The following is a 27,312-nucleotide window of genomic DNA, read 5'->3' as shown; positions in this document are numbered from 1 at the left end:
GCTCTTGCTGACTCCCCATTTTTAAGAACTCGCTAAATCCGACCTCTCTTCTGATTCCGTCCCATTTTCAGGACCTGGATCCCACTCATGGTTCCCCTCTGTTAGTTTCAACATATTAATGTTTCTTGTATGACGTTCTCTAGGTTTCTGTAGCTTGAGATCCACTATGTTTTCCAGTCCTTATCCTTCTTGGACATAATAAGTATTAGGTAATACGCATTAGGGTGTGGATGACTTTCAACTTAAAATGTTACTTTAAATAACTCAAAATTTTGAAGCTGCAGATTTATGATGGATTTCCATTAACACCAGAGCCCCTAAACTTGTATAGTATGTAATATGTTATTATGTGTTTCTTTTTTTCAGTTTGTATCTTCTTCTCCACTGCCTCCTCAAATCCTTCCTGCCTTTCTTCTTAGTTGAACACTTTTCTGACTCGAAAAGGCATCTGCTCTCGCCTAGTCTTATCTTGTGCGATATGTACATAGTCATATGAAATAATGCCCCACATAATTAAGTATGTCCTCTACATCCACCACAATGTTTCCACAAGCACTATGATTATTGTATCAGTATATTCTGCACAGTCGGCCTATTTTCTGCACACAATATGCCATTGGATTTTTAGAGGGGTGATAGGTGGAGATCTGTATCTGTATCTGCATCTGTTTTGAGAGCACTTTCAACTGATAAACTGAGACCCATTATCAGATAGGATTGATTTTGGTTCATTCATTTCACAAAATAATATTTTTCTAGTTTCTCAAGTATTTCCTTATATTTCGTCTTTCTTAAGAGGTAGAAACTGATGAACATCAAAGAAACTTTCAAAACAACAAATATATTACTAAATCATCCCCTTGGTTATGGTTGTAGTCCGTAAAAATCTGCTACTGAAAGCTCTTTAAAAAATTCACTTGGTTGTATATTTTGTATTTTCATGGGTCCTCTAAATTAGTTTTTTCTCCGCCGTTTTAAGTCACATAATTGGTCTAGAAATGTGGGGATGGGAGGATAACTCAGGCTACCCTCATCCCTTCAGTCATAGGAAGATTTTTCCCACTGTTCTTAAGCCACACAATTGGTCCAGAAAGAAAGAAGGATGAAAGATAAGTGTTTAACGTCCTGTCGACATCAAGCTCATTAGCAACAGCACAATTAGTCTACATGGGTGCACGGAAGGGGAGGAGAAGGGAGGAGGAGACTGGTGACTTTGACCTGTTTCTTGCTGTCTCTTGATGGGTAACCATGAATCTAGCACAGACAACTGTCCTAGAGGTGTAGGTGGGGTATGACGTTACATCGTAATTCCGAAAGTTGCAAGTGATAAGATAAGAATCATACATCAGCTGGGTTGAACTGCTTCTGCCCCACTACTACTATCATGGTGCCATTCTTCAATATGACAACACCTGTCCACACATGGTACCTGCCCCTATGTACTGTTCAAATGATGATGAGTTATTTCTGTGGCCAGCAAGATCTCCAGATCTGTCACTGTTAGCTGTGTCGGATGTCAGTTCCGTCCCAGTGCAAGTATCCAGGCTAGTAAGGGCCAATTACAACATTGGTGGGCCAACTTGCCTTGGGAGAAAATATAACGCCTTTATGACACCCTTCCCAGTCAAACCAGTGAATAAATTCGGGCCAGTGAAGGTGCAACGTCATACTGATAAGTGGGCTCATATTGAAAAGTTCTTTGTAAATTTGACTCTATTTTTTAATCACTGAAGTAACATCACATACCTTTTCGACCCTATGAAGATTCATTTCGTTTCCTCCTCTTCCTCTGGGTTCTTCACTTTTTTGTCTGGCAGTGTATGTCAGGTACACATAAGGGCCACACATAAAAGTTATCAGTGATGACATACTGTTACAGTACACTTCTGGGTTCTTTGGTAATTCTCACATTCAGTGAAGATCACAGTTAATAACTCATAATCAGGGTTAGGATTTTTAGGTGAAAAATTCCGCATGAAAAAAGAAGGAATAAAGTGTTCAAATAAGGTAAAAAAAGGGACAACTAACTAATTTGACGATTTCTCTTCCCTCTATTCTAGTTTATTGAATTATAACCATTACATCAAATTATCACTCATCAAAAAAAAGAGAAAACATTAGCTGTTGTACTTAAAGACATTAGGCATCTCTGCTTGTATTAGGAGATAGAATTTCTTTGTAAATGCTAAAACTTCTTTCGACATCCACAGAAACCAGTGGGGCAAACCTCGTATTCACTCGGAATGGCAACTGTACAGATGTGTCGAATTCTTCAATTCTTCTGAACAGTAGATTCAAGTTTGTCTTCGGCAAAGCCATCTAACTGCTCCCTTACGGATGTAAATATGTCCCATTGTTTTTCCTTTTCCAGACCTTGTTCTTCTAATCATTTAATAGCTACAGTCAGTTACTTGTAACTATGGACACAATATACGAGGGTGGTTTGAAAAGTTCTCGGAACGGAATAGAAGAAAAGTTCTTACATCACTGAAACTTCTTTTAATTTTTAAATGTAATCTCATTGTTGATTAATTCACTTGGTCCAACGATGTTCCATTGCCTTGATCCCATCTCGAAAATGAGTTTCCTCCAGGCCTGCAAAATAGTTGTCAACTCCGACTATCAATTCTTCATTTGAAGTGAATCTTCGGTCACCAAGAAATATTTTCAGTTTTGGGAAGAGATGGAAGTCTGGCGGAGTCATATAAGGTGAATAAGGCGGGTGTGGAACAACTCATACCTTAGTTCGTGTAACTTTGCCACGGCAACGGCACATGTGTGCGGGCTAGCACTGTCTTGATGGAGGATGCCTTTCTTCTTTGCTAAACTTGGCCTTTTTTCCGTATCCTTGTTGCAATTTGTACAGGAGGTTAGCATAGTATTCTCCAGTAATTGTTTCCTCAGTGGGATGATAATCTACGAACAGATACCGCTTCGCATCCCAGAACAATGCTGCCATGACCTCTCCCGCCGAAGGAATTGTCTTTTCTTTCTTTGGTGGCTGCGAATCAGCATGTTTCCACTGCTTTGACTGTTGTTTTGTCTCTGGGGTATACTCCAGCACCCATATTTCATCTGTGGTCACAAACCGGAGCAAAAAATCTTGTTCGTTTCTCCTAAAACGGGCCAAACATTGTTCCGATATGCCTGTTCTCATGCGTCCTTGATCCAGCGTCAGGAGTCGCGGCAGCCATCTTGCAGATAGATTTTTCATTTCTAATTCTTCATTTAAAATGTTATATTCCCTTTCAGATGACATCTGCCAAGCGTAAGCAATTTCATGCTCTTTCAATCGTCAATCCTCCATGACCATTTTGTGCACTTTTGCAATGATTTCTGGAGTAGTGACATCTTGGTCGACCACTGCGCGGATCATCATCTAAGCTCTCCCGACCAAATTTAAATTCATTTGTCCACTTGGCAGTAGTTGAATTTGAAGGGGCAGAGTCAGCCAGTGTATTCTGGAAATCGGCATGAATGTCCTTTGCTTTCATACCTTTCTTTACGAAGTACTGAAGCACTGCTCGAATCTCGATTTTTTTCCGTCTTCGCAAATCACTACGTGGGAACAACGATACCGTCGCCGCCATAGCTCTCTTCCAGGTGCACTGACGTGGCACGTGTTTACAGGCAAGAGTTCAATAACTATCATGTGAACAACTCGTTGCGCTAGCATTGGCCTCTCGTGATGATTCCGAGAACTTTTCGAACCACCCTCGTAGTTCTCTCTGCAAATTATGTATTTTCTCCGGTAACGGAAGTCGCTGTGCCTTGGAAATTGCATCTGTGTTGGCTGGATCCAAAGAAAGCAGCACACTCAATCCAAGATCCCCAACGAGTAATGACCGGGAAGGGGCAGGACAGTGATTTTCCTGTAGGCAACAACACGACTCAGAGCTTTCAGTAGAATCTGCTTCATGGCAGAGGTGAAATGATTTGCGACGTCGTATTCCTTTCTTATGGATTCACAAACTCTCTCAAGAGCATTAACCAAGCATGTCACAGGCTTCAACTTAAGCAATGAAGGTTTCCATTGGCTAACAGCTGAAACCATGTGTGGGGCCTGGTCCGTAACCATAAGAAGTAGTTTTTAGGTCTCGGCACCAGTAGGCCACAGTAGCCATAACTAATTACATTACTGTACTGGCATTGGCTTTCTGCAGCTCTTACATTTTTAACAACATGGGCTTAGCTTTCTCCCCTGCAAAGTGAAAAACAAAAATGTTCAAAACATATCGTTCAATTGAGTCTATGGTTTCATCCACAATGATTCCCATATCGCAACCATCAGCTTTCTCCTTGATTCTTTGTTGGTGGCTTGTTAACCACTAATCATCGCAGCTGAGATGGGAGAAAGGAAAAGGAATCTGCGAAAGAAGTGGCAGTCAAAAAGCGTAGTTAATCCTGAAAGCGAGTGGCTCTAGTCATAATAAATAACAGATAATATTCTGGCTTGCTAATCAGTAACTAAATGCTGTGACAGTTGCCCTGTCAAGAAAGGTGAGGTTGGCATGTAATACAAAAAAGGACTGTTGGTTGTTTACATAATATTGGCGACTCCATGTTGTCTTGTGCACTACGACCAGATAACAGGTATACTTGAAAAAAGAGACAGCATTGGTCGTATATTTTTTTTTCCTATCGCAAAATCGATTTTCTGTCACTGAGTGACCATCTTCAGTGCTATATTGTATAACTTAAATTAGGATGCACTGTTGTCACTAAGCTTACGGCAATCACATATGTGATTGCCGTAAGCTTAGTGACAACAGTGCATCCTAATTTAAGTTATACAATATAGCACTGAAGATGGTCACTCAGTGACAGGAAATCGATTTTGCGATAGGAATATATATATATATATATATATATATATATATATATATATATATATATATATATATATATATATATATATATATATATACGACCAATGCTGTCTCTTTTTTCAAGTATACCTAATATTTTAGTCTTTCGCTATTTTTGCTATATGATGAGTGAGAGATTTGCACTTATTGTTCTTGTGTAATTTATAGAATTTAAAAATGTGAGGACAGTTATAGATTGTCTACAGTTTAACCAGAAACTCAGTATTTCGAATCGTACCGCAGGTGCTCCGCATCAACAAGCAGTCCATGGACGTGACAGCGACGGGGCAGGTGATCAACCTCATGTCCAACGACGTGGCCCGCTTCGACGTGGCATCTCTGTACGCCAACTGGCTATGGATGGCGTTTCTGCAGCTGGCGCTGATCACCTATTTCCTCTACCGCTCCGTATCCTGGGCAGCATTCGCGGGCGTCGTCTATGTCATTATCATGACCGTTCCTCCACAAAGTAAGTCTACTCACCATCGCCAGCCTTCTTCATACATTCTTTCTTAACCTACCTCTTGAGACCACACAAATAATTTTCTACTTAGTTCTGAAATGTTGTGGACGTGTAGTGACAACTGAAAAATTGTGGCCGCTCAACACTTGAACCTGTATTTCCAGATAATCGCGAGTAGTCGTCGTAGCCATTACGCCTTAACCGTTGGGCTGGAAAAAGCATATTTCTGAGCCGCTATAACAATTAAGTTCAACTACTCTGCTCTTCGTATAACTGCTTGTCCTTGAAACTAATGAATCTACCTTCTAGTATATTTAAACTCAATGATGCCTTATGAGATAGTTTTCCAAGGCAACTCGTGATGTGATGTTCCTCTAGCCATTTTAATTGCACCCGACAACATATTCCCTTCCCTAACGAAATTCGTCGTAATTAACTCATTATAATTTGGTATGTCTGTTCTTCAACGCTACAAATGATTACCCATAATTAAAGCTATCAATGGCTCAGAAAAGTGACCAGTATGAACTAACAAAAATTTTTATGATTTCCCGAATACCATAAAATTTCTGACAGGTATTCAAGAAAGTTTTAAATGTAACCTCAAATCATTTTTTCTTCTGGACTACTACTACTCCGCTATCAAATTTTTGTTTAAAAACAAGGTAGCCTGCGAAAATAAATAAAATTCATGAGTAGGACTGAAAAATAATATGTTCATTAATGTGTTCTTTAAACTGCCTTGTTCCACGTAATTTCGATAAAATAATCGTTCAGATGATCTATGGAATAGGTAACTACTAACTTACTGACTAATCGGGAGGACGTCTCCTGTCATTTCAGTGCATGTAATTCATCTAATATAAAGGGTGAAGACGAGCACCACTGTAAAGGAAATTGCACTGCTGCTGCTGACTACCCGCTCTTCATCGAACACTTCATGCCCTCGTCACAACGTTGTCGAGTCGGTATGTGCTGTTTCTCCGTGTTGCTGAAGATACGCATACAGTCGTTCGTCTGCTGTGAATTGACCTAAATATGGATTTAATAGTTTCAGGACATACCATTTAGCGTTAACAGTTTACTGAAAGAATTTCTTTACGATGTGGACACCAGACGTTGCCCACTAAACACCAATATTGAGGTTATGAAACAGCTATTCAACTTTCCGAACGGGATTTTCTGACGCATAATGGTACTTGTTCTGAGAGTTCACGTATCCTAAGAGGCTGAAAGAGGCTTTTTCTGAAGAAATGAAAAAATGAGGATCCAAAAGTCCTTATTCCACTTCACCAGCAAAAGAAGACACGGAATTTCGTCTGGACGCTTTAACTCAAACAAAAGCGTTACAAGATGTATGGATAGAAATGAAAGTCCATTTTGATAACGATTCGATACGGCGATCTCTTAAATCCCACTTTCACAGATAAAGAGCCTTTAGAGTTCGTCGGACTTCGTTCCAGGCTTTTCTTCGTTCGAGCAACATCTTCTGAAGTTCGAGCGGTGTTGGGATTGTTACAGTTTTTTTTGTTGCAGAGACTGTCTAGCCCCATTTTGCCATTACGTTTTGCGTTGCATCCTTTGCTGGAGGTTTTGTTAAAATAGTTACAGTCTTAAATGGTTGCACAGATAGTTCCATAAACATTTTCCACGAACTGTGCTTCGCATAACGCTCAGTGATGAATAAGCACTATTTCATCGTGAGCACCACTTTGTGTTGTATCCAACTGATCATTAAATATGTCTGCCTCTTTCAAACATAATGACACAGGGAAGTATTCGGGACAGAGCATCTGGGAGATCCGCGAGCGCAGAAGCGGGACAGCAAACGATTGGTGCTCCAAGTCCTGGTTTCCAGCATTTTCTGTGATTGGCTGTTCTCCTATTCATTAACAAGGGTCAGTTGTGCGTCGCCTTACAAATATTTTTCAGGCCAGTGATGTTTTTCCCACCCTAATACGCGATGGATGTCATGCATGATTCAGTGGCTGCGTTTTCCATAAATTACAACTCATAGCTCAGTAGTGATTGAGATCCCAAACTTGAGAAAGTGACGTGAAATTTGAAGTCTGTGTTGATGTGTAAGTTACCAGCGGCATGGTCGACTGCAATTATTAAGTTGTATAGGTTAGTTGCCATCTTTAGCAATTGTAGTGATAGTCTCATTAAGACCAGACACGTTTCACTATATTTTAAATTGTCTGCAATGGTCACTGTAGTAATACGTTTTTTTTCTTACGATTTTGTTTGTTCTGATAACAGTTCCCCTGATTTACTTATTACCATAAAGAGTTTTTATTCTTTCCGTTACTCACAGATTTTTGTTGTTTATTCCATTCTTCTTCGTCTATCGCGTGTGTGTGTTATGTGTTGAGTATTTGCATTCCCACATAGCACTTCCACTGCACTTAACACATTGTGTGTTGGGAAGTATCACTGTTTTGTCGTCATTTTGCGTGTTTTGTTTGTTTTGATAGTGGCGAAGGGGTCTGCTATCACTCTGTGAATGTTTATATTTCCCGACTAGGAAGAGAGGAAGAGAGAGAGAGATGTTTTTCCTACTTTCTGTAAATCGCTTGTTTTAATTATCTATTTATTTATTTTTTCCTAACTGGGGTAATTATCTATTATCTTTGAGTATATGTATGCATATGTGTGTGTGTGCGTGTGAGTGAAGGGAGCTAACATGGCTTGGCTACTACGTGTGTAAATTATTGCTTTCTTATGGTAGTGGTGGACGATCTAGGGTGAGAATATTGCCTAGTTCGAGGTGTTATTTCGTGGTATCTATGGCGGTTGTTCTTTCTCAACTATGCTTTATTAATTGAAATAGCGTCTGATTGTTGATGTCTGTGTGGTCATTTATTATGTGTTTCTTCGGAATTATTGCTTTTTGAATTTGGAAGTTTCCGTAGGTGTAAGAGATGTTTCTTGTTGCTGAACCTGATTACTTTCATGTTCTTTTCTATTGTGGAGAGTGGTGGTTTTCTGGAGGGAGGTGTTCTGCAGAAGTTGAATGCCTGGTGCTATATTTCCATTCTCTTTCGTGTTCCTTACACTTTATTTCAAAAGTCCTGTCTGTCTGTCCAATGTATAGAGCATCACAGCTGTTACATTGTAATTGGTGAATGTCAAAATTTTGGTAGATGTCCATTTGATCTTCCCTATGCAGATATTTTTATATAGAATTGTTGGTTTGGTAGGCTATTTTTATTCCTTGTGTCTTGAGGATGTTCCCAATGCTGTGTGTCAGTTTATTTCTGTATTTGAGTGCGTACCAGCTTGTCTGTTGAATTTCTACGTTGTTCTCTTGCTGTGTAGTGGTGGTGATGTTGATGTGTGCCTGTATGGTGGGTGATGCGTTTTGTAAAACCTCGTCGCCAGTTTAGTACAAACTGAGTTGCCACTGTTGTTACGGCAGGCCGAATTTGTGAGTTCTTGAAACGGCTTCTAGTGCAGTACATCGTTAAGACAATTTCTACCTGCCACTATTACATAGCCATGCTCTAGGGCCAGGCAATAGGATAGGAGAACACAACGCTCTAACAAATTAGAAACAAAGTCACACAAATGAGTTTAAGAAGTTTACTTATCTTTGTGGCTTGTTGAATAATGAAGTCTGTAACATTGCTCTTAATATATAACAAAAAAGGCAAAAAGGCCCTCAATGGCTAAGTGCAAATAATCGTAGGTAAACTTCACACTACGCAGCAAATGAAAATTACAACAACTGTCTGTTCACTTCTAAGAATTCCCTAAATGACGTTCCCTGTGTGTCAGCCCTGGACGATGATCTATAACCAAGTGGGCAAGAGTTGCTCTTCTCTCTTCCGTACAGGCTTTTGTCCGTTGTCGTCCAGCCATTAGCGGATTGTACTCGGCAGGCAATTGGCCAAGACGAAGTCGACAGCTTCACCCTCAGCGTGGACCGTAGCGCTGGTGGAACCCGCTCTATGGCACTGGCATGAGCTCGCATCTTTGCGCCTGTGGTGCTTTTGCTCTGGCTGTGTCTTCTTCAGATGACGCAGCGATGTGCGTCCCTGGAGTTGTGCGGTGTTTGCTTTTTTTATTTTCACATTTTCAGGATTATTTTCAGTTTTGTTACTAGAGATTCTTGGTATCCATTATTTTTTGCTATCTGAATAATTATGACCAACTCCTTATTATAGTTATGTTTGTCAAGTGGCACTGTATTTAATCTTTGGATCATAAACCTGAGAGCACATTCTTTTTGGACCTGTGGGTGGTGAGATGATTGCTGTTATATTGTGTCTGTATGATGCTTTTCCTGTAAACGCTGAACAAGTGTTAGTTACTTTTCTTTATGATGGATATACACTATGTGATCAAAAGTATCAGGACACTTGGCTGAAAATGACTTACAAGTTCGTGGCGCCTTCCATCGGTAATGCTGGAATTCAATATGGTGTTGGCCTTGACAGCTTCCACTCTCGCAAACATACGTTCAGTCAGGTGCTGGAAGGTTTCTTGGGGAATTGCAGGAGAGTTATCGATGTCGGTCGGTGAGGCCTGGCACGAAGTTGGCGTTCCAAAACATCCCGGAGGTGCGCTATAGGATTCAGGTCAGGACTCTGTGCAGACCAGTCCATTACAGGGATGTTGTCGTCGTGTAACCACTACGCCATAGGCCGTGCATTATGGACAGGTGCTCGATTGTGTTGAAAGAAGCAATCGCCATCCCCGTATTGCTCTTCAACAGTCGGAAGCACGAAGGTGTTTAAAACATCAATGTAGGCCTGTGCTGTGATAGTGCTGCGCAAAAGAACAAGGGGTAGAAGCCGCCTCCATGAAAAACACAACCACACCATAACACCACCGCCTTCAAATTTTACTGTTGGCACTACACACGCTAGGAGATGACGTTCACCGGACATTCATCATACCGACACACTGCCATCGGATCGCCACATTGTGTACCGTGATTCACACAACGTTATTTTTAGTCATCCAATGTTTACGCGGTTTAAGGCACTGCAGTCATGGACTATGCGGCTGGTCCCGGCGGAGGTTCGAGTCCTCCCACGGGCATTGGTGGGTGTGTTTGTCCTTAGGATAATGTAGGCTAACTAGTGTGTAAGCTTAGGGACTGATGACCTTAGCAGCTAAGTCCCATAAGATTTCACACACATTTGAACATTTTTTTGAATGTTTACGCTCCGCACACTAAACGAGGCGTCGTTTGGCATTTACCGGCGTGCTGCGTGGCTATCAGCGGCCGCTCGACCATGAAATCCAAATTTTCTCACCTCCCGCCTAACTGCCATAGTACTTGCAGAGGATCCTGATGCAGTTTGGAATTACTGTATGATGGTCTGGATAGATGTCTGCCTACTAAACATTACAACACTCTTCAAACTGTCGGCGTTCTCCGTCAGTGAACAGACGAGGTCGGCCTGTATGCTTTTGTGATGTACGGGTCCCTTCGCGTTTCCACTTCACTATCACATCGGCAACAGTGGACCTAGGGATGTTTAGGAGTGTGGAACTCTTACGTGCAGACGTATGACACGTTCGAAGTCTGTGATTTCCGCGGAGCGCCCCATTCTGCTCTCTCACGGTGTCTAATGACTACTGAGGTCGTTGATATGGAGTTCTTGGCAGTAGGTGGCAGCACAATGAACCTAATATGAGAAACGTATGTTTTTGGGGCTTCTGGATGCTTTTGATCACATAGTGTATCTAAGAAATATATTGGGTCTGTTCATTCTGTCTCTAAGACGAACCTTACGTTTTGCTTTATGCTATGTCTGCATGTAGCTTTTCTATTTTATTTTCTGGCTCATCTACCAAGCAGAGGATGTCATCCATCTCCACCAATTCTGTTTATTGTACTTTCCTGGCACTGTTTTCTAAGAAACTGTTTGCTCTATTTTGTTTATGAAGATACTTGCCAACTTTAGTGAACTGCAGGTCCTATTGGCAATCCTTCTTGATGTAGGTAAAATCCATTGTTGGATTCAAAGTAATTTTGGCCAGTAATGAGGTCTAGAGTGTGCTTATCTCTGTTATGTGTTCTTGTGGTAACTGAATGAGAGTATCTAGGTTCTGTTCTATTATCTTGGTTGTTTCTTTGACTGGGATTGTGAAGTACATGTTTTCTGCATCGAATGAGATCGACCTACTACCAAATTCAAAAGGCAATAATTGAAACGAAACACAAGTAATAAATGAGCATATATAAATCAGCTGCCAGACGCTATTTAACTAATAAAACATATTGTTGATAAAGAATAACATCCATAGACACCACAAACAATATCACAAACTAGGGAATCTTGCCATCCTAGATCAGTCACCACTGTACCATAATAAATCAATAAGTTACACACGCAGTAACCTGGAACCAGGACATGTTAGCTCCGTTCACACACACACAAACACACACACACAAAGATAAATACCACAATTAACAAAAAAGTAAATAAAAATAATTTAAAAAATTTAAAAAAGTAATATACAGAGAGAGGGACAAGTACTTTATAGGATAAACATCTCTCTCTCTCTCTCTCTCTCTCTCTCTCTCTCTCTCTCTCTCTCTTTTCCAACTCGGGAAATATAAATACTCACAGAGCGGTAGCAGACGCCTTCACCACTATAAAAAAATCAAAAAACAAAACAAACACGTAAAATGACGAGAGAAATGTGTTAAATGCTCTGAAACTGCTGCGTACAAATGCAAATAATCAACACATACACGCGGAAAACGAATTAGAATGGCATAAACAACATAAAAACCGAGAGTAATGAAATGAATTAAACTGTTTACAGTAATAAATAAAGCATACGAAGTGTTAATGAGCAAAACAAACATAATAGTAAGGGAAAAAAACATATTGTTCCTGCGACCGCTGTAGATGTTTCAGAATAAAACGAAACGCGTCTCGTCTTAATAAAACGTTTAATACAGTTGCTGAAGACGACATTTTACCTATACAACTCGTATAAGTACAAACGCAGGAAAAAAAGAGGCCAAAAAACGAAGAAGACCACGTGCAATGATTAAACTTGTTTTGTGCGAGAGTGGAATTACGCTTTGTGATATGCCTTCATTACCTGTTTACAGCGTATATGGGAAAGCTTTCAGCGCGCTTCCGTAAGCGTGTCGCTGTCAGGACCGACGAGCGGATGCGGATGATGAACGAGCTGGTGCAGGGGATACAGGTCATCAAGATGTACGCCTGGGAGAGGCCCTTCGACAAGCTCGTCGCACTGGCCAGAAAGTAGGTGACACTAGCCCATCTGTATTATTCAGTTAAAAGGAAGTACTAATAGTGACCTCGCACGCAGTGTGAGACTTGTTTTCTGTAGCATTTTATAGGAATTTTGGTGATAAAATTCGGAAACATATAAACTATCTGAAATAAACGTTAGCACATTTTTCTATTGTTTCGCGATGCAAAAAATATCAGAAAAGATCTGGCGATTGTTAATACACATTCATATGCAGTTGAATTGCAAATACTTACTTAGTAATATTAGCACCTTGTTTCTCCCTGATGACGCAGTGAATCTTCGTGGTAAGCACTCGTCGAGCCACTGCAAGCATTAGCGGGCAACCCTAATTCATTAACTCTCAGCCACCAACTAGTACTCACACAGAACAGAAGAAAGTTATGTTTAACAACCAGAAACAGCTGTTGATGAAATAAACTTTCATTCACTACTAGTTTCGACTGACCTATCATCATCAGGCATCCTTTACGGCAACGGTGAGATAACTTGTGATATATACTACCATCTAACTAGCTACGCTACGATATGTGGTGATCATGCAAACGAAATTGTCGTAGAATTAATTACTGCATGGCATCGTTCTTATTGTGATGTAGAAAAATTATGTTAAAAATTTAGGTCACTTGAAACCAAGATACAAAATATGAAGTAATGCAACTAACAGTGGTCATGCGGAATACTTGAAAACGATACACCTGTACAATGTTACGTGGCGTCAGCAGTAATATAGTTAAATACACAAATGGTGAATTCTGTTTACACCTCGCTTTCGGTAATCAATATACCAATGCACTCTGATGAGTCAAACAGTATGGCCACTGCCCACCGCGAGACTGAATGTTACCTGGTGGCGTTGTGGGCTCGTGGTGCATAAGGAAAGTACGCGGTCCAGTCGCATTAATGTAGCCACCTTCCATGTTCGACGTCAATGTCCTATAGCCACTCATAAACGACAGGTGGCAGCACCAGCAGTGGAGGGTATGGACAGTACGTCGGGGATGTTGAAAACAGTGCAGTCGTTATAATGCAGAAACAGAGCAGTTTATCTGACGGGCCATGATCATTGGCTTTCAGCCAGGGGTGGAAGCAATTCCGAAAAGGCCAAGTTTATAAACTTTTTGTGTGCTGCCGTGGTTAAAGTATACTGTGCACGGCAAACGGCGCTATCCAAAACTGGCGCCATAGATGACAGTGGTGAACGACGGCTGCAGAAATTGTTGTGTTGTTGTGGTCTTCAGTCCTGAGACTGGTTCGATGCAGCCCTCCATGCTACTCTATCCTGTGCAAGCTGTTTCATCTCCCAGAACGAAAAGACCAAGTTTATAAACTTTTTGTGTGCTGCCGTGGTTAAAGTATACTGTGCACGGCAAACGGCGCTATCCATAACTGGTGCCATAGATTTCAGGGGTGAACGACGGCTGCAGAAATGTCTGTTGTGTTTTTGTGGTCTTCAGTCCTGAGACTGGTTCGATGCAGCTCTCCATGCTACTCTATCCTGTACAAGCTGCTTCATCTCCCAGTACGTACTGCAGCCTACATCCTTCCGAATCTGCTTAGTGTATTCATCTCTTGGTCTCCCTCTACGATTTTTACCCTCCACGCTGCCCTCCAATATTAAATTGGTGATCCCTTGATGCCTCAGAACATGTCATACCAACCGATCCCTTCTTCTAGTCAAGTTGTGCCACAAACTCCTCTTCTCCTCAATTCTATTCAATACCTCCTCATTAGTTATGTGATCTACCCATCGAATCTTCAGCACTCTTCTGTAGCACCACATTTCGAAAACTATTCCCTTCTTGTCCAAACTACTTATCGTCCATGTTTCACTTCCATACATGGCTACACTCCACACAAATGCTTACAGAAACGACTTCCTGACACTTAAATCTATACTCGATGTTAACAAATTTCTCTTCTTCAGAAACGCTTTCCTTGCCATTGTCAGTCTACATTTTATATCCTCTCTACTTCGACCATCATCAGTTATTTTGCTTCCCAAATAGCAAAAATCATTAACTACTTTAAGTGTCTCATTTCCTAATCTAATTCCCTCAGCATCACCCGAGTTAACTCGAGTACATTCCATTATCCTCGTTTTGCTTTTGTTGATGTTCCTCTTATATCCTGCTTTCAAGACACTGTCCCTTTCAACTGCTCTTCCAAGTCCTTTGCTGTCTCTGACAGAATTACAATTTCATCGGCGAATATTAAAGTTTTTATTTCTTCTCCATGCATTTTAATACCTCCTTCGAATTTTTCTTTTGTTTCCTTTACTGCTTGCTCAATATACAGATTGAATAACATCGGGGATATGCTACAATCCTGTCTCACTCCCTTCCCAACCATTGCTTCCCATTCATGTCCCTCGACTCTTATAACTGCCATCTGGTTTCTGTACAAATTGTAAATAGCCTTTCGCTCTCTGTATTTTACCCCTGCCACCTTCAGAATTTGAAGAAAGAGTATTCCAGTCAACATTGTCAAAAGCTTTCTCTAAGTCTACAAATGCTAGAAACGTAGGTTTGCCTTTCCTTAATCTAGCTTCTAAGATAAGCCGTAGGGTCAGTATTGCCTCACGTGTTCCAATATTTCTACGGAATCCAAACTGATCTTCCCCGAGGTCGGCCAGAAATGTCTATGTATGCGAAACTGTTAAGCAACTTCAACCCAGAAGAACTAAGGTGCTGCCATCACTGTCTCCCCAACGACCGTTCAGCGAACCTTGTTGCAAATGGACTCTGCAGCAGGCACCTGGTTGAACTACTCATGCTGACTGCTGTTCATCGGCGACAAAAAGGCTGGACGTCCACTGAGTGGCTATAGGAGACCTTTTCAGATGAATCACGTTTTGTGCTCCATTGGACAGATGACCTATGGATCGTCGGAAGGGTCCAGGCAGGAAGAGAGAGCGTTGGTCTGGGGAATGTTTTCGTGGCTTTCCCAGCGTGATCTCTGGAACGCACAATGGATCAAGGATTTATCCTTAGGGATCATGTCCACCTCTACATGCAGTTTGTTTTACCTCGGCACGATGGCACCTACAAGCAGGAGAGTGCAATGTGTCGCACAGCTTGCAGAGAACGTGCATGGTTTTGAGAGCACCTGGATGAGTTAGCCATACTCCCCTGGCCACCAAACTTCCCAGGAAACCTGTAGGGCCACTTTGATCAGTTGAGAAACCTAGCACAGCTGGCCTCAGCACAGGAGTCGGCATGGCTCCACATCCCTGTCAGTATCTTCCAGAACCTCTCTGACTCGCTTCCTGAATGTTCTGTAATGGCCCGTGCTGCAAAAGGTGGTTATTCAGGCTTTTGACAGATGGCCACATTAATGTGACTGGGCAGTGTATAAGTGGAACAGAGACAAATGAGGTATCAATCTTGAGACGATATTCACTGCAAAAGGGGAATTCACTGCATGAGAGACTTTGACTTAGGGAAGATAGTTATGTCACGGCACGTCGAAATGAGCATTTGGAAACAGCGAAGCTATTCAGCTGTCTGCGTCCCATTATTGTGAACATGTAGAGAAACTTGTGGAAGGACGATGAAACCACGAGCAGGCGGCAAGATGCTGGGTGTCCACGTATCATCACGGAACGTGGAGGTCGGATGCTTACCTGCCATTTAAAGCAGGACAAGCGGCGATCTGTGGCAGATCGGATTACGGAATCCGATGCTGGTGGAGGCACAAATGTTTTGGTTGACTTCGCACAACCCTTCTTGTTGAACACGGGTCTCTGCAGCTACGTGCTCCTATGTTAGCCCAACGACATCGCCAACTACGATTGCAGTGGTTACAGCATCATCGACGCTGGACTGGGAACAAATTGGAACGTGCCGTCCGATCGGAGGAATCACGCTTATTGTTACACCAAGTTGGTGGTCGTGTCCAGATACTCCAGCATTCATGCACCACGGAGGCAGGCCAGAGGCCCGGCACTATGTTATGGGAGACAGCCTTCTTTGGTGGAAATCTAAGGCACTGTGACAAGTGAGAACTGCGTGAAAATTACTGCAGACCGCGTGCATCCCTTCATGCTTGATGTATTCGCCGTCGGAGATAGCATCTTCTAACGGGATAACTGTTAATGACCAAATGCGAGAATCCTGCTGCAGGTGTTGGAAGAGCATGATAGTGAAGTCACAGTAATGTGTTGGATACCAAATCGCCTGATAGGAACCCAATGGCACACTACTGGGCGCCAGCTCCGCGGCCAGAAGCCATCGGTCACCAGTTTACTGAAATTGCGTGACCCGTGCATGGAAGTCTGGCACCATATGCCTCCTAAGAAACCCAATACTTGTGGAATTCACACGACGTAGAATCACTGCTGCATTCCGTTCCGTTCCACATGTTAAGCATATCGATTCGGCTTATTAGTGAATTTGTTTGAATATCGATAACTGAATGCAATCTACATGCTACACAGTATCCTATTTACATCGACCTGTAAACAAATCAGTAGTTCAGTCGTCAGAGTTCACTCCACACTGGCGGATGGAACCTGGATATATCTAGTGTACTGATTTTATTTCATCATAAGATCTTTGTCGTCATTAAATATGACTTTCTTCAAGCATTTACGAGTAGTGAGTAACACTTGAACATAATTTATCACTGAGATTTGTTAACGTTCGATTCATGGTTCGCACTGTTTAACGATGTCGCACTCGTTTGAGCGCTAATTACACTCCTGGAAATTGAAATAAGAACACCGTGAATTCATTGTCCCAGGAAGGGGAAACTTTATTGACACATTCCTGGGGTCAGATACATCACATGATCACACTGACAGAACCACAGGCACATAGACACAGGCAACAGAGCATGCACAATGTTGGCACTAGTACAGTGTATATCCACCTTTCGCAGCAATGCAGGCTGCTATTCTCCCATGGAGACGATCCTAGAGATGCTGGATGTAGTCCTGTGGAACGGCTTGCCATGCCATTTCCACCTGGCGCCTCAGTTGGACCAGCGTTCGTGCTGGACGTGCAGACCGCGTGAGACGACGCTTCATCCAGTCCCAAACATGCTCAATGGGGGACAGATCCGGAGATCTTACTGGCCAGGGTAGTTGACTTACACCTTCTAGAGCACGTTGGGTGGCACGGGATACATGCGGACGTGCATTGTCCTGTTGGAACAGCAAGTTCCCTTGCCGGTCTAGGAATGGTAGAACGATGGGTTCGATGACGGTTTGGATGTACCGTGCACTATTCAGTGTCCCCTCGACGATCACCAGTGGTGTACGGCCAGTGTAGGAGATCGCTCCCCACACCATGATGCCGGGTGTTGGCCCTGTGTGCCTCGGTCGTATGCAGTCCTGATTGTGGCGCTCACCTGCACGGCGCCAAACACGCATACGACCATCATTGGCACCAAGGCAGAAGCGACTCTCATCGCTGAAGACGACACGTCTCCATTCGTCCCTCCATTCACGCCTGTCGCGACACCACTGGAGGCGGGCTGCACGATGTTGGGGCGTGAGCGGAAGACGGCCTAACGGTGTGCGGGACCGTAGCCCAGCTTCATGGAGACGGTTGCGAATGGTCCTCGCAGATACCCCAGGAGCAACAGTGTCCCTAATTTGCTGGGAAGTGGCGGTGCGGTCCCCTACGGCACTGCGTAGGATCCTACGGTCTTGGCGTGCACCCGTGCGTCGCTGCGGTCCGGTCCCAGGTCGACGGGCACGTGCACCTTCCGCCGACCACTGGCGACAACATCGATGTACTGTGGAGACCTCACGCCCCACGTGTTGAGCAATTCGGCGGTACGTCCACCCGGCCTCCCGCATGCCCACTATACGCCCTCGCTCAAAGTCCGTCAACTGCACATACGGTTCACGTCCACGCTGTCGCGGCATGCTACCAGTGTTAAAGACTGCGATGGAGCTCCGTATGCCACGGCAAACTGGCTGACACTGACGGCGGCGGTGCACAAATGCTGCGCAGCTAGCGCCATTCGACGGCCAACACCGCGGTTCCTGGTGTGTCCGCTGTGCCGTGCGTGTGATCATTGCTTGTACAGCCCTCTCGCAGTGTCCGGAGCAAGTATGGTGGGTCTGACACACCGGTGTCAATGTGTTCTTTTTTCCATTTCCAGGAGTGTATATTTCGTTGTTCAGCTTATAAAAGGCGGGCTCTGCAATTAGCACATTCTCAAATACATAACTCTCGTGGATATACTTATCGTGTCGTCTTTGGTTGTCCAGAGTTACAGGTCCACGGATCCATTTAGTGTTTGAAGTGACCTTAAGTTTAAAAATAACAGACCAAAAGCATGTGTTAAGCCTCCTGTATTTGCAGAAGACTTCCATCAAGCGACAGAAAATGGACTGGAAGTGGCCAAATTTTGGTCAAAGACTATGGGACATGTTAACTGTGCAGCAAGAAAATGACGCTATTAATTTGCACTCGCACTCCACAACCTAGACGCTATGTGACGAGCTGTTTCTTGCTGCCCAGTACGCATCAGATACAGCAACGCATACTAAACAGTGGTACCCAGAACCAAAACACTCGGTTACCTTGAAACATAAACATTACGACTGCAGTATCACAAACAGTCGCTGTATTTTAGCCACTTTTCCAAAAGACACAATGTTATCATTAAATCTAAGCTCTACTTATGACTGACAAAAATGTAAAATACAGATATGCTGATGAGAACAATTGCTCCGAATTTCTACCTTCAAAACAAATTTGTAAATGAAACACAATTATCACGACTGCTGTTTAAAATCAATACTGCTACAATTGTAGGTGGCGGAATGCCGTGCCTCATATAATTGGATTACAGTATTAAGGTTGCGGGAGGAGAAAAATCTGGGGGAAGTATCCTCCGTAGAGTTTATTGAAGAGCATGTTACCCGCTGTTACGGACAAGTCTCGACTCGTGCCTGCGCGCTGTCCGCAGGTGAGTTTCCGGTAGGAGGTCAAACCCCCTGAGCTTGCTTCGCGCCCTGCAACATTTTGGGTCCGTTACGAGGCAATAGGACTTGGACGACCAAAGGACGTTGATTGTAACATATTTCATATTATATATTAAGCTTCCAAAGAAGAACAGAAACAAGAAAAGGGTACATAAGAAGTGTAAAATTATTGGGAGTTGTGCAGCAGTGCTACAGTACCATGCACTACTGCTCCGTAGGCAGTGCTAAGTGACTTTTGAGTTGGTGTAAAGAGCGGTGCCACTGCACATTCGATGATTGTAAACCATTTATCTCAATGATAGACCACGATATGCCATGTGGAAATCGGATGGAAGGGTTTGCGCTTGCCGAATGGCTGGAGGATATTAGCTGTCATCATGTGTAGCATTAGCAGCGAAGCACGAAGGTGTTGTTGTCACGATATGGTGGTGTTATTCGTCGTTAAGGTGTGCTTTCCTTAGTTAGCTTAAGAAAACACTAAATGTCGACAAGAACACATTTCACAGCACTGTCTATTGCGTACAGTCGAGAGACAGTTTGGTGACGATGACTGTGTCATCGGGACAATGAATTCTGTCATAAAGCAGCAGCGGTGAGGCAGTGGTTTATGGACTACAAGGTTCTAATAGGGACTCGCCTGGCTGGACCTAAAACCGATGGAACACCTTTGGGATGAATTAGAACGACTTCGCTGTAGACCCCGGAGCCCAACTTCGCCGACTTCTCTAGTTTTCGCTACCGAGCGAGGTGGCGTAGTGGTCAGCACACTGGACTCTCATTCGGGAGAACCATAGTTCAAACCACGTCCGCATCCTGATTCAGTTTTTCCCTGATTTCCCTCAATCTTTTCAGGCAGATGCCGGGATGGTTCCTTTGAAAGGGCTAGTGTCGGAAGTTCCATGCGACTTTTCGCGGATGATGCTGTAGTAGAGAAGTTGCAGCATTAGGAAATTTCTGCCAAATGCAAGGTCTCCGTATAACTTTGATTAGGTAATGTATATGTATTGACGTTACTGTCATAAAAGTACATTCTTTTCACGGTATTATGGGAGAAGCACTTCGACTGTATGGCGTCAGAATGGAATGTCCAGCTTTGGCAGTAATAATTATAAAATTTTCAACTCTTTTTTTAAATTGTACGTACGGTTACATTACAATCAGTTATTGATATTCCCTGTAGGCTACATCATTACTCGGGAGACAGTTATCAGTTTTTTACCGTTTGTTAATTTACCTCTTTGTCATTTTTTCTGACGGTTAGAGTCAACAGTACAAATTGGCTTTTTGCTCTGGGCACATGTGGAAACTATTTTCTTTTTATTGACCATTACCATCCCAACACATTTTTACTATCTTCGTCCATTCTTATCTGTTATGAACTGCAGTAACAGATAAAATCGACGTTGGTTCAGTTTTACAATAACGATTGTATATCATTTTGGCCACTGTCATTAAATTTTAGGGATGTTCTCACACTTCTTCTACTTATGGTAGGAGAAATAGTAGTAGTAGCAGTTTGCTTCATTCATGGATCACTTTTAGACGGATTCTGGACCTGTCGTAGCACCACAGAACTACAACAAGAACATAAGTCAAGTATACAGGCGTTTAGATACTCACAAGTCTAGTTTGACAAAGATGGTACAGGGAGTCCGCTAAGGCTTAATGGGAGGAACTGAGTACAGTCAACCTTTGTTAAAGTTGTTGTGTGAATAGAACAATGACATTCTCAAATGTATTGTTATATTTGATATGTTGAAGTGTGTTCCACATTGCAGAATTTCTGTCGTAAATATGCACATAAGGAAGTTTTCATAGTATTTTGGCTAAGACACATGTAAGCACATTCTCCAGCTCAGTTCTCCCTCCCACCCTTCTCTCCCCCCCCCCTCCTCTCTCTCACACACTCTCCCTCTCTCTCACACACACGTATACACATACACAAAGAAATAAACGAAAATATTATTTCAATCTCATTTCTTTTAACAGATCGGAAATCCACAAGCTGCTTCACGCAGCCTATCTGAAGAGTTTTCTGCTGGCCTCTGCTGTCTTCATTGAGAGGTCTTCGCTGCTGGTCACACTCGTGGCCTACTTCCTAATGGGTTATATCGCCGGTCCTGACCAGGTAAGTATACGTTCTGTGTTCAAAGCCTGTCAGTACTTTACATATTCATGAGAGACTATAACACCGGTTTTCATTGTCCTGAAATCTTCCCATTTATATGAAATATGAGCCATAAATAAAAAAAACGGAATCTGACCCTTTTTAGATTTCGTAGTGGCAATGAACGTTTCATAGAGCAAGAGAATAACCGGGGGTTGGGGGGGGGGGGGTTAACCGGTGGTGGCCGGTGATTATGTGCTGATGAGCTACAGCTCATTGTAAACATCGCGATAAAATTATACCATTTCTCTTCGAATGCAAGTCGAAACCATACAAAATTTATGGCATTTCCTTTCAATTATGTGCTGGCGTTCAAATAAATCAAATGGAAACATATTTTGTAGCGCTTTCTCCACAACAACTAGGGGTCAGTGTCGAATCTGAAATGACAGTCAGCCATGCTAAGATCAACTCAGGGAAGGGACGTAGCTGTCTCCTTTCGACCGCGAATGCTCCGATGTGATGTCATTCCTGCCGCATTTGAGGGTGCTACTTTGCTCACAGCACCATGTCATTTTGAAAGTTCGTGTAAAGTTCTGTAGATGATCTCCTAAAGAGGCCATTTTCCCTAATCTTTGCAGGAGAAAATGAAAGCTAGTGAGTTAGAAAGACTTACGACAAATTAAAATCTAACAAGGTACGTGGTACGGATATCACCGATTTGGCTCAGACAATGTGAACAGAAGCAGACAGCTGCCCCTTTAAACTTCCGAGCATATTTCGCCTGAGCAGGCCTTAGCAAGAGGTAAAACGCTCTCGACAGTAGAGTATGTGGAACTTTTTAGCAGCAGTTGGTGTATCGTTGTCATGACACGACGATAAAGCACGTAGACTGGTAATTCGTCGGCTTGGATACATGGCATGAAAGGTGTCTAAAGACATGAAAGGCGTCTAAAAGCAGAAGAATTTGAGTATAAGTTGTAATTTCGTGGGTGCTATGCAGTGGTAATCTGTTTCTCACGGCAGAATTGAAAATATGCCTAATGTGGCACGAAATGTCCATGCGTGAATATATTTATAGGACAAAAGTTACAATTGCTATACGATAGATACAATACCAGATTTAAATGGGAAGTAGTACTATACAATAGCACTAGTTAGTTGGGTAATATCAGAGGGGTCTACATGTAACAATAATAACTAAAATAAAGTACTTGTGTTACCACTGTTTCTGTTCCAGTCTTACGCTCACTGTGGTTGCGTTCTTCTCCCGCTCTGTTGCAGATATTCTCAATGTCTCAATACTACAACGTGCTCAACGTAGCACTGGCCATGATGTTCCCTCTGGGTACAGCAGCTATACAGGAAGCTCGTGTCTCCATCCATCGTATACAGGTAAGCACAGAATGTCGAATAGTCTCTCCCAGAATGTACCAACAGGAGATCTGTTTCCGTTGGAAATGTGTTGCAATATTTATTAGAACCTTCCATTTATTATCGTACTAGACTACAATGAGGATCCAGTGGAGTGAAGCAATGCATGTGAGTGCCTATTCGCAGTTTCACATTGTACTCAAAGTACGCCAATCGTTTATCTTAACAGAAGGAAGGTACAGACATTATACACTGAAAAACCAAAGAAACTGGCACACCTGGCTAATACAGTGTAGGGCCACCGCGAGCACGCATAAGTGCCGCAGTACGACGTGGCATGGACTCGACTAATGTCTGAAGTAGTGCTGGAGGGAACTGACACCATGAATCTTGCAGGGCCGTCCATAAACCCGTAAGGGTGGAGATCTCCTCTGAATAGCACGTTGCAAGACATCCCAGATATGCTCAATAATGTTCATGTCTGGGGAGTCTGGTGGCCACGGAAGTGCTTAAACTCAGAAGAGTGTCCTGGAGCCACTCTGCAGCAACTCTGGACCCGTGGAGTGTCGCATTGTCCTGTTTGAATTGTCCAAGTTCGTCGGAACGGACTCAGGTGATCAGACAGGATGCTCACGTACGCGTCACCTGTCAGAGTCGTATCTAGACGTATCAGAGGTCCCATATCACTCAACTGCACATGCCTCGCATCATTACAGAGTCTTCACCATGTTGAACAGTTCCCTGCTGACATGCACGGTCCATGGATTCATGAGGTTGTCTCCTTACCCGTACACTTCCATCCGCTCGATACAATTTGAAACGAGGCTCTTCCGACCAGGAAAGTGTTTCCAGTTATCAACAGTCCAATGTCGGTGTTGACGGGCCCAGGCGAGGCGTAAAGCTTTGTTTCGTGCAGTCATCAATGCTACACGAGTTGGCCTTCGGCTCGACATGCCCATGTCGATGATGTTTCCTTGAATGGTTCGCACGCTGACACTTGTTTAAGGCCCAGCAATGAAATCTGCAACAAATTGTGGAAGGGTTATACTTCTGTCATGTTGAACGATTCTCTTCAGTCGTCGTTGGTCCCGTTCTTGCAGGAACTTTTTCTGGCGCAGCGATGCCGGACATTTGATGTTTTACCGTATTCCTGATATTCACGGTACACTGGTGAAATGGTCGTACGAAAAAGTCTCCCCTTCGTCGCTACCTTGAAGATACTGTGTACCATTGCTTGTGCGCCGACTATAGCACCACGTTAAAACTCACTTAAATCTTGATAAAGTACCATTATAGCAGCAGTAATCAATCTAACAACTGCGCTAGACACTTGTTTTCTTATAGAGGTGATGCCGACGGCAGCGGCGTATCCTGCCTGTTTACACATTTCTGTATTTGAATTCAAATGGCTCTGAGCACTATGGGACTTAACATCTATGGTCATGTCCCCTAGAACTTAGAACTACTTAAACCTAACTAACCTAAGGACAGCACACAACACCCAGCCATCACGAGGCAGAGAAAATCCCTGACCTCGCCGGGAATCGAACCCGGGAACCCGGGCGTGGGAAGCGAGAACGCTACCGCACGACCACGAGATGCGGGCCGTATTGGAATTCGCATGCCTATACCAGTTTCTTTGGCGCCTCAGTGTATGATACATAACATAAAATTCGTACCACTGCTGGAAATAAAAGCAGCTCATATTACAAATTTTAATTTAAGAAAACATACGTTTTTAAAAGCCTTACTGCTGGAGCTTCTTCTATTAAGATGAATTATCTCCAGTTGTGGAAATCGCCGCTTTCCTCGTGAACAAATTAATCATCGTAAGAGCGTAGGCTTCCGCGGGTGAAGTCGGTTAACATAAAAGTTTTCTATGCATAATAACGAATATAGTGAAAAAATGTGACTGAAGAAACAGACGTACCGACAACGGATCCAGCTTCCTCCTCTGGGTCTGCTGGTGCACCGCACTGCGTTATGTGCCCAGTTCTCAGCCTCACGTTCACACGAAGCTTAGCAAACAAGCGAACGGACAGCTAACCACCTGTCCTACCAAATTACTCGCTCTAAACACAATACAGAACTGAGGGCTGTTTTACTCGTAGAGCGTAGAACCCACAGACGGAAAATCATTTAACTAAGTAAGTATGGTAATGAATGGAGAACTCGTCAAACTTAATCCTTGAATAATTGTCTGATCCATTCTTTATCAGATCTCAAGTTTCCGACAGGTTAAATGTGAACCACCGCTGTGTTGATGATTTCCATCTAGGTGTCTATGTTCTTTTGATAATCATCTACACGTGCCGCTAGAATATGAACTCGAGGACCAGAACAAGGCGCGTCATTTGAATTTTTGGTAAACAAAGTGAAGGATAAATTACCAAATCAATTTGCTAGCTTCCAGTCATTGTTAGTCCACGTTGCATTATATCGGTGAAATATCTAGCGAGTTAACGAGTTCTTGTTGGTGGTCATTGGTTTAGAATTTTCTTTCTGGTTAAAATTTATGCATCTTGCGTGAGACTGTAATTGCAGGAATGTTTTGTTAGAGATTCTCATTGGGTTACGAATAGTTTTATTGTTTGAAGTTTTTTGGACATAGTTTATTTCGATTTACAAGTACTTCTTTACCTATATGGCCTTCATACTCTGACATTTGTGCCTTCGTCTGCCCATGATTACCGGATGACAGTTTACTTCATAATTTATTTCCCTCCAGCCTGCGAATTTCTGTGTCGTGGATGTAATTGCTTTACCACAATCAGTTTTATATAAATTGCACTTCAGCATACAAGGCAACGGGCAATATCTTGAGGAAATCCATAACCACCACCTGGGGAATCGGTCCTCACGTCCTGAGAACTTTGTGTTTGTCAGCTGTAGCGTACACCTTACCTGTGTGGAAAGCATCTGCTCATACAACGCAGGTTAGCATTGCAGTCACTGATACTGTCCAAACCTTTCCTGTATGAATAAAACCAGCTCTAGTCGACTAACTCCATCCGATTGTTGGAATAACTTCCCCACCTACATCTGCATTTATATGATTACTCTGCAGTTCACAATTAATTTTTTAGCAGAGGGTTCATCGAAACACCTTCAAGCTGTTTCACAACGGTTCCACACTCGAACAGCGCATATCAGAAATGAATACTTAAATCTTTCTGTGTGATGTCTGATTGCACTTAAGATGATCATTCCTCGCTATGTAGGTAGGCGCCAACAAAATATCTTCGCCCTCTCAGGAGAAAGTAGGTGACTGAAATTTCATGAGAAGATCCAGCCGCAACGAAAAACGCCTTTTGTGTTAATGATTGAAACTCCAATTCCATATCCGTGGTGAACTGTCCCCTATTTCGCGATAATACAAAAAAATGGTTCAAATGGCTCTGAGCACTATGGGACTTAACATCTACGGTCATCAGTCCCCTAGAACTTAGAACTACTTAAACCTAACTAACCTAAGGACAGCACACAACACCCAGCCATCACGAGGCAGAGAAAATCCCTGACCCCGCCGGGAATCGAACCCGGGAACCCGGGCGTGGGAAGCGAGAACGGTACCGCACGACCACGAGATGCGGGCGCGATAATACAAAACGAGCTGTCTTTCTCTGAGCTTTTCCTATGTCCCTCGTCGATATCTAATGTGGATCCCACACCGCACAGCAGTACTCCAGAAGAGGCTGTACAAGCGTGGTGTAAGCAGTCGCTTTAGTAGACCTGTTATATTTTCTCAGTGTTCGGCCAATAAATGGTGGCCTTTGGTTTGCTCTGCCAACATTATCTATGTGATCGTTCCAACGTACGTTAGTCTTAACGGTATTCCCTGAGCCTTTTACTGAATTTGTAGCATTCAGATTTGTGTGATTTATCGTGTACCCGAAATTTAGCGGATTCCTTTTGGTCTTCATTTGGATAACTTCACGTTTTTCATTATTTAAGGTCAACAACTACTTTTCGCACCTTACCGATATCTTGGCTAAATCGTTTTTCAATGTTTTTCTCATCTGATGACTGTATAAGACGTTAAATGGCAGCATCATCTACAACATTATAAGAGAGTTACTCAGATTGTCTCGTATATCGTTTATGTAGATCAGAAGCAGCAGAGGGACTACAAAATAGCCCTGGGGAGCGCCAGATATTAATTCTGTTTTAGTCGATGACTTTCCGTCAGTTACTACGAACTGTGACCTTTCTCATAGGAAGTCACAAATACAGTGACACAACTGAGACGATAGTCTAGAGGCATACAATTTGATTAGAAGTGAGGTAGGTGTCAAAAGCCTTCTGG

At 42.9% G+C, this 27,312-nt stretch overlaps 1 protein-coding gene across 1 annotated transcript in view; it reads left to right on the top strand.

Moving 5' to 3' along the window:
• Positions 1-27,312, top strand: part of LOC126162645 (ATP-binding cassette sub-family C member 4-like) — a 335,428-nt gene that overhangs the window by 79,800 nt on the left and 228,316 nt on the right. The window contains exons 7-10 of the mRNA XM_049919282.1: positions 5,112-5,337; positions 12,416-12,572; positions 21,515-21,653; positions 22,917-23,027. Coding sequence (XP_049775239.1) covers positions 5,112-5,337; positions 12,416-12,572; positions 21,515-21,653; positions 22,917-23,027 — 633 coding nt within the window. The remainder of the gene's footprint in view (positions 1-5,111; positions 5,338-12,415; positions 12,573-21,514; positions 21,654-22,916; positions 23,028-27,312) is intronic.

Source organism: Schistocerca cancellata, chromosome 2 (genome assembly GCF_023864275.1).
Source record: "Schistocerca cancellata isolate TAMUIC-IGC-003103 chromosome 2, iqSchCanc2.1, whole genome shotgun sequence".
NCBI lineage: Eukaryota > Metazoa > Arthropoda > Insecta > Orthoptera > Acrididae > Schistocerca > Schistocerca cancellata.
Note: the sequence above shows the minus strand (reverse complement) of the source record. Positions and strands in the feature narration are given on the sequence as shown.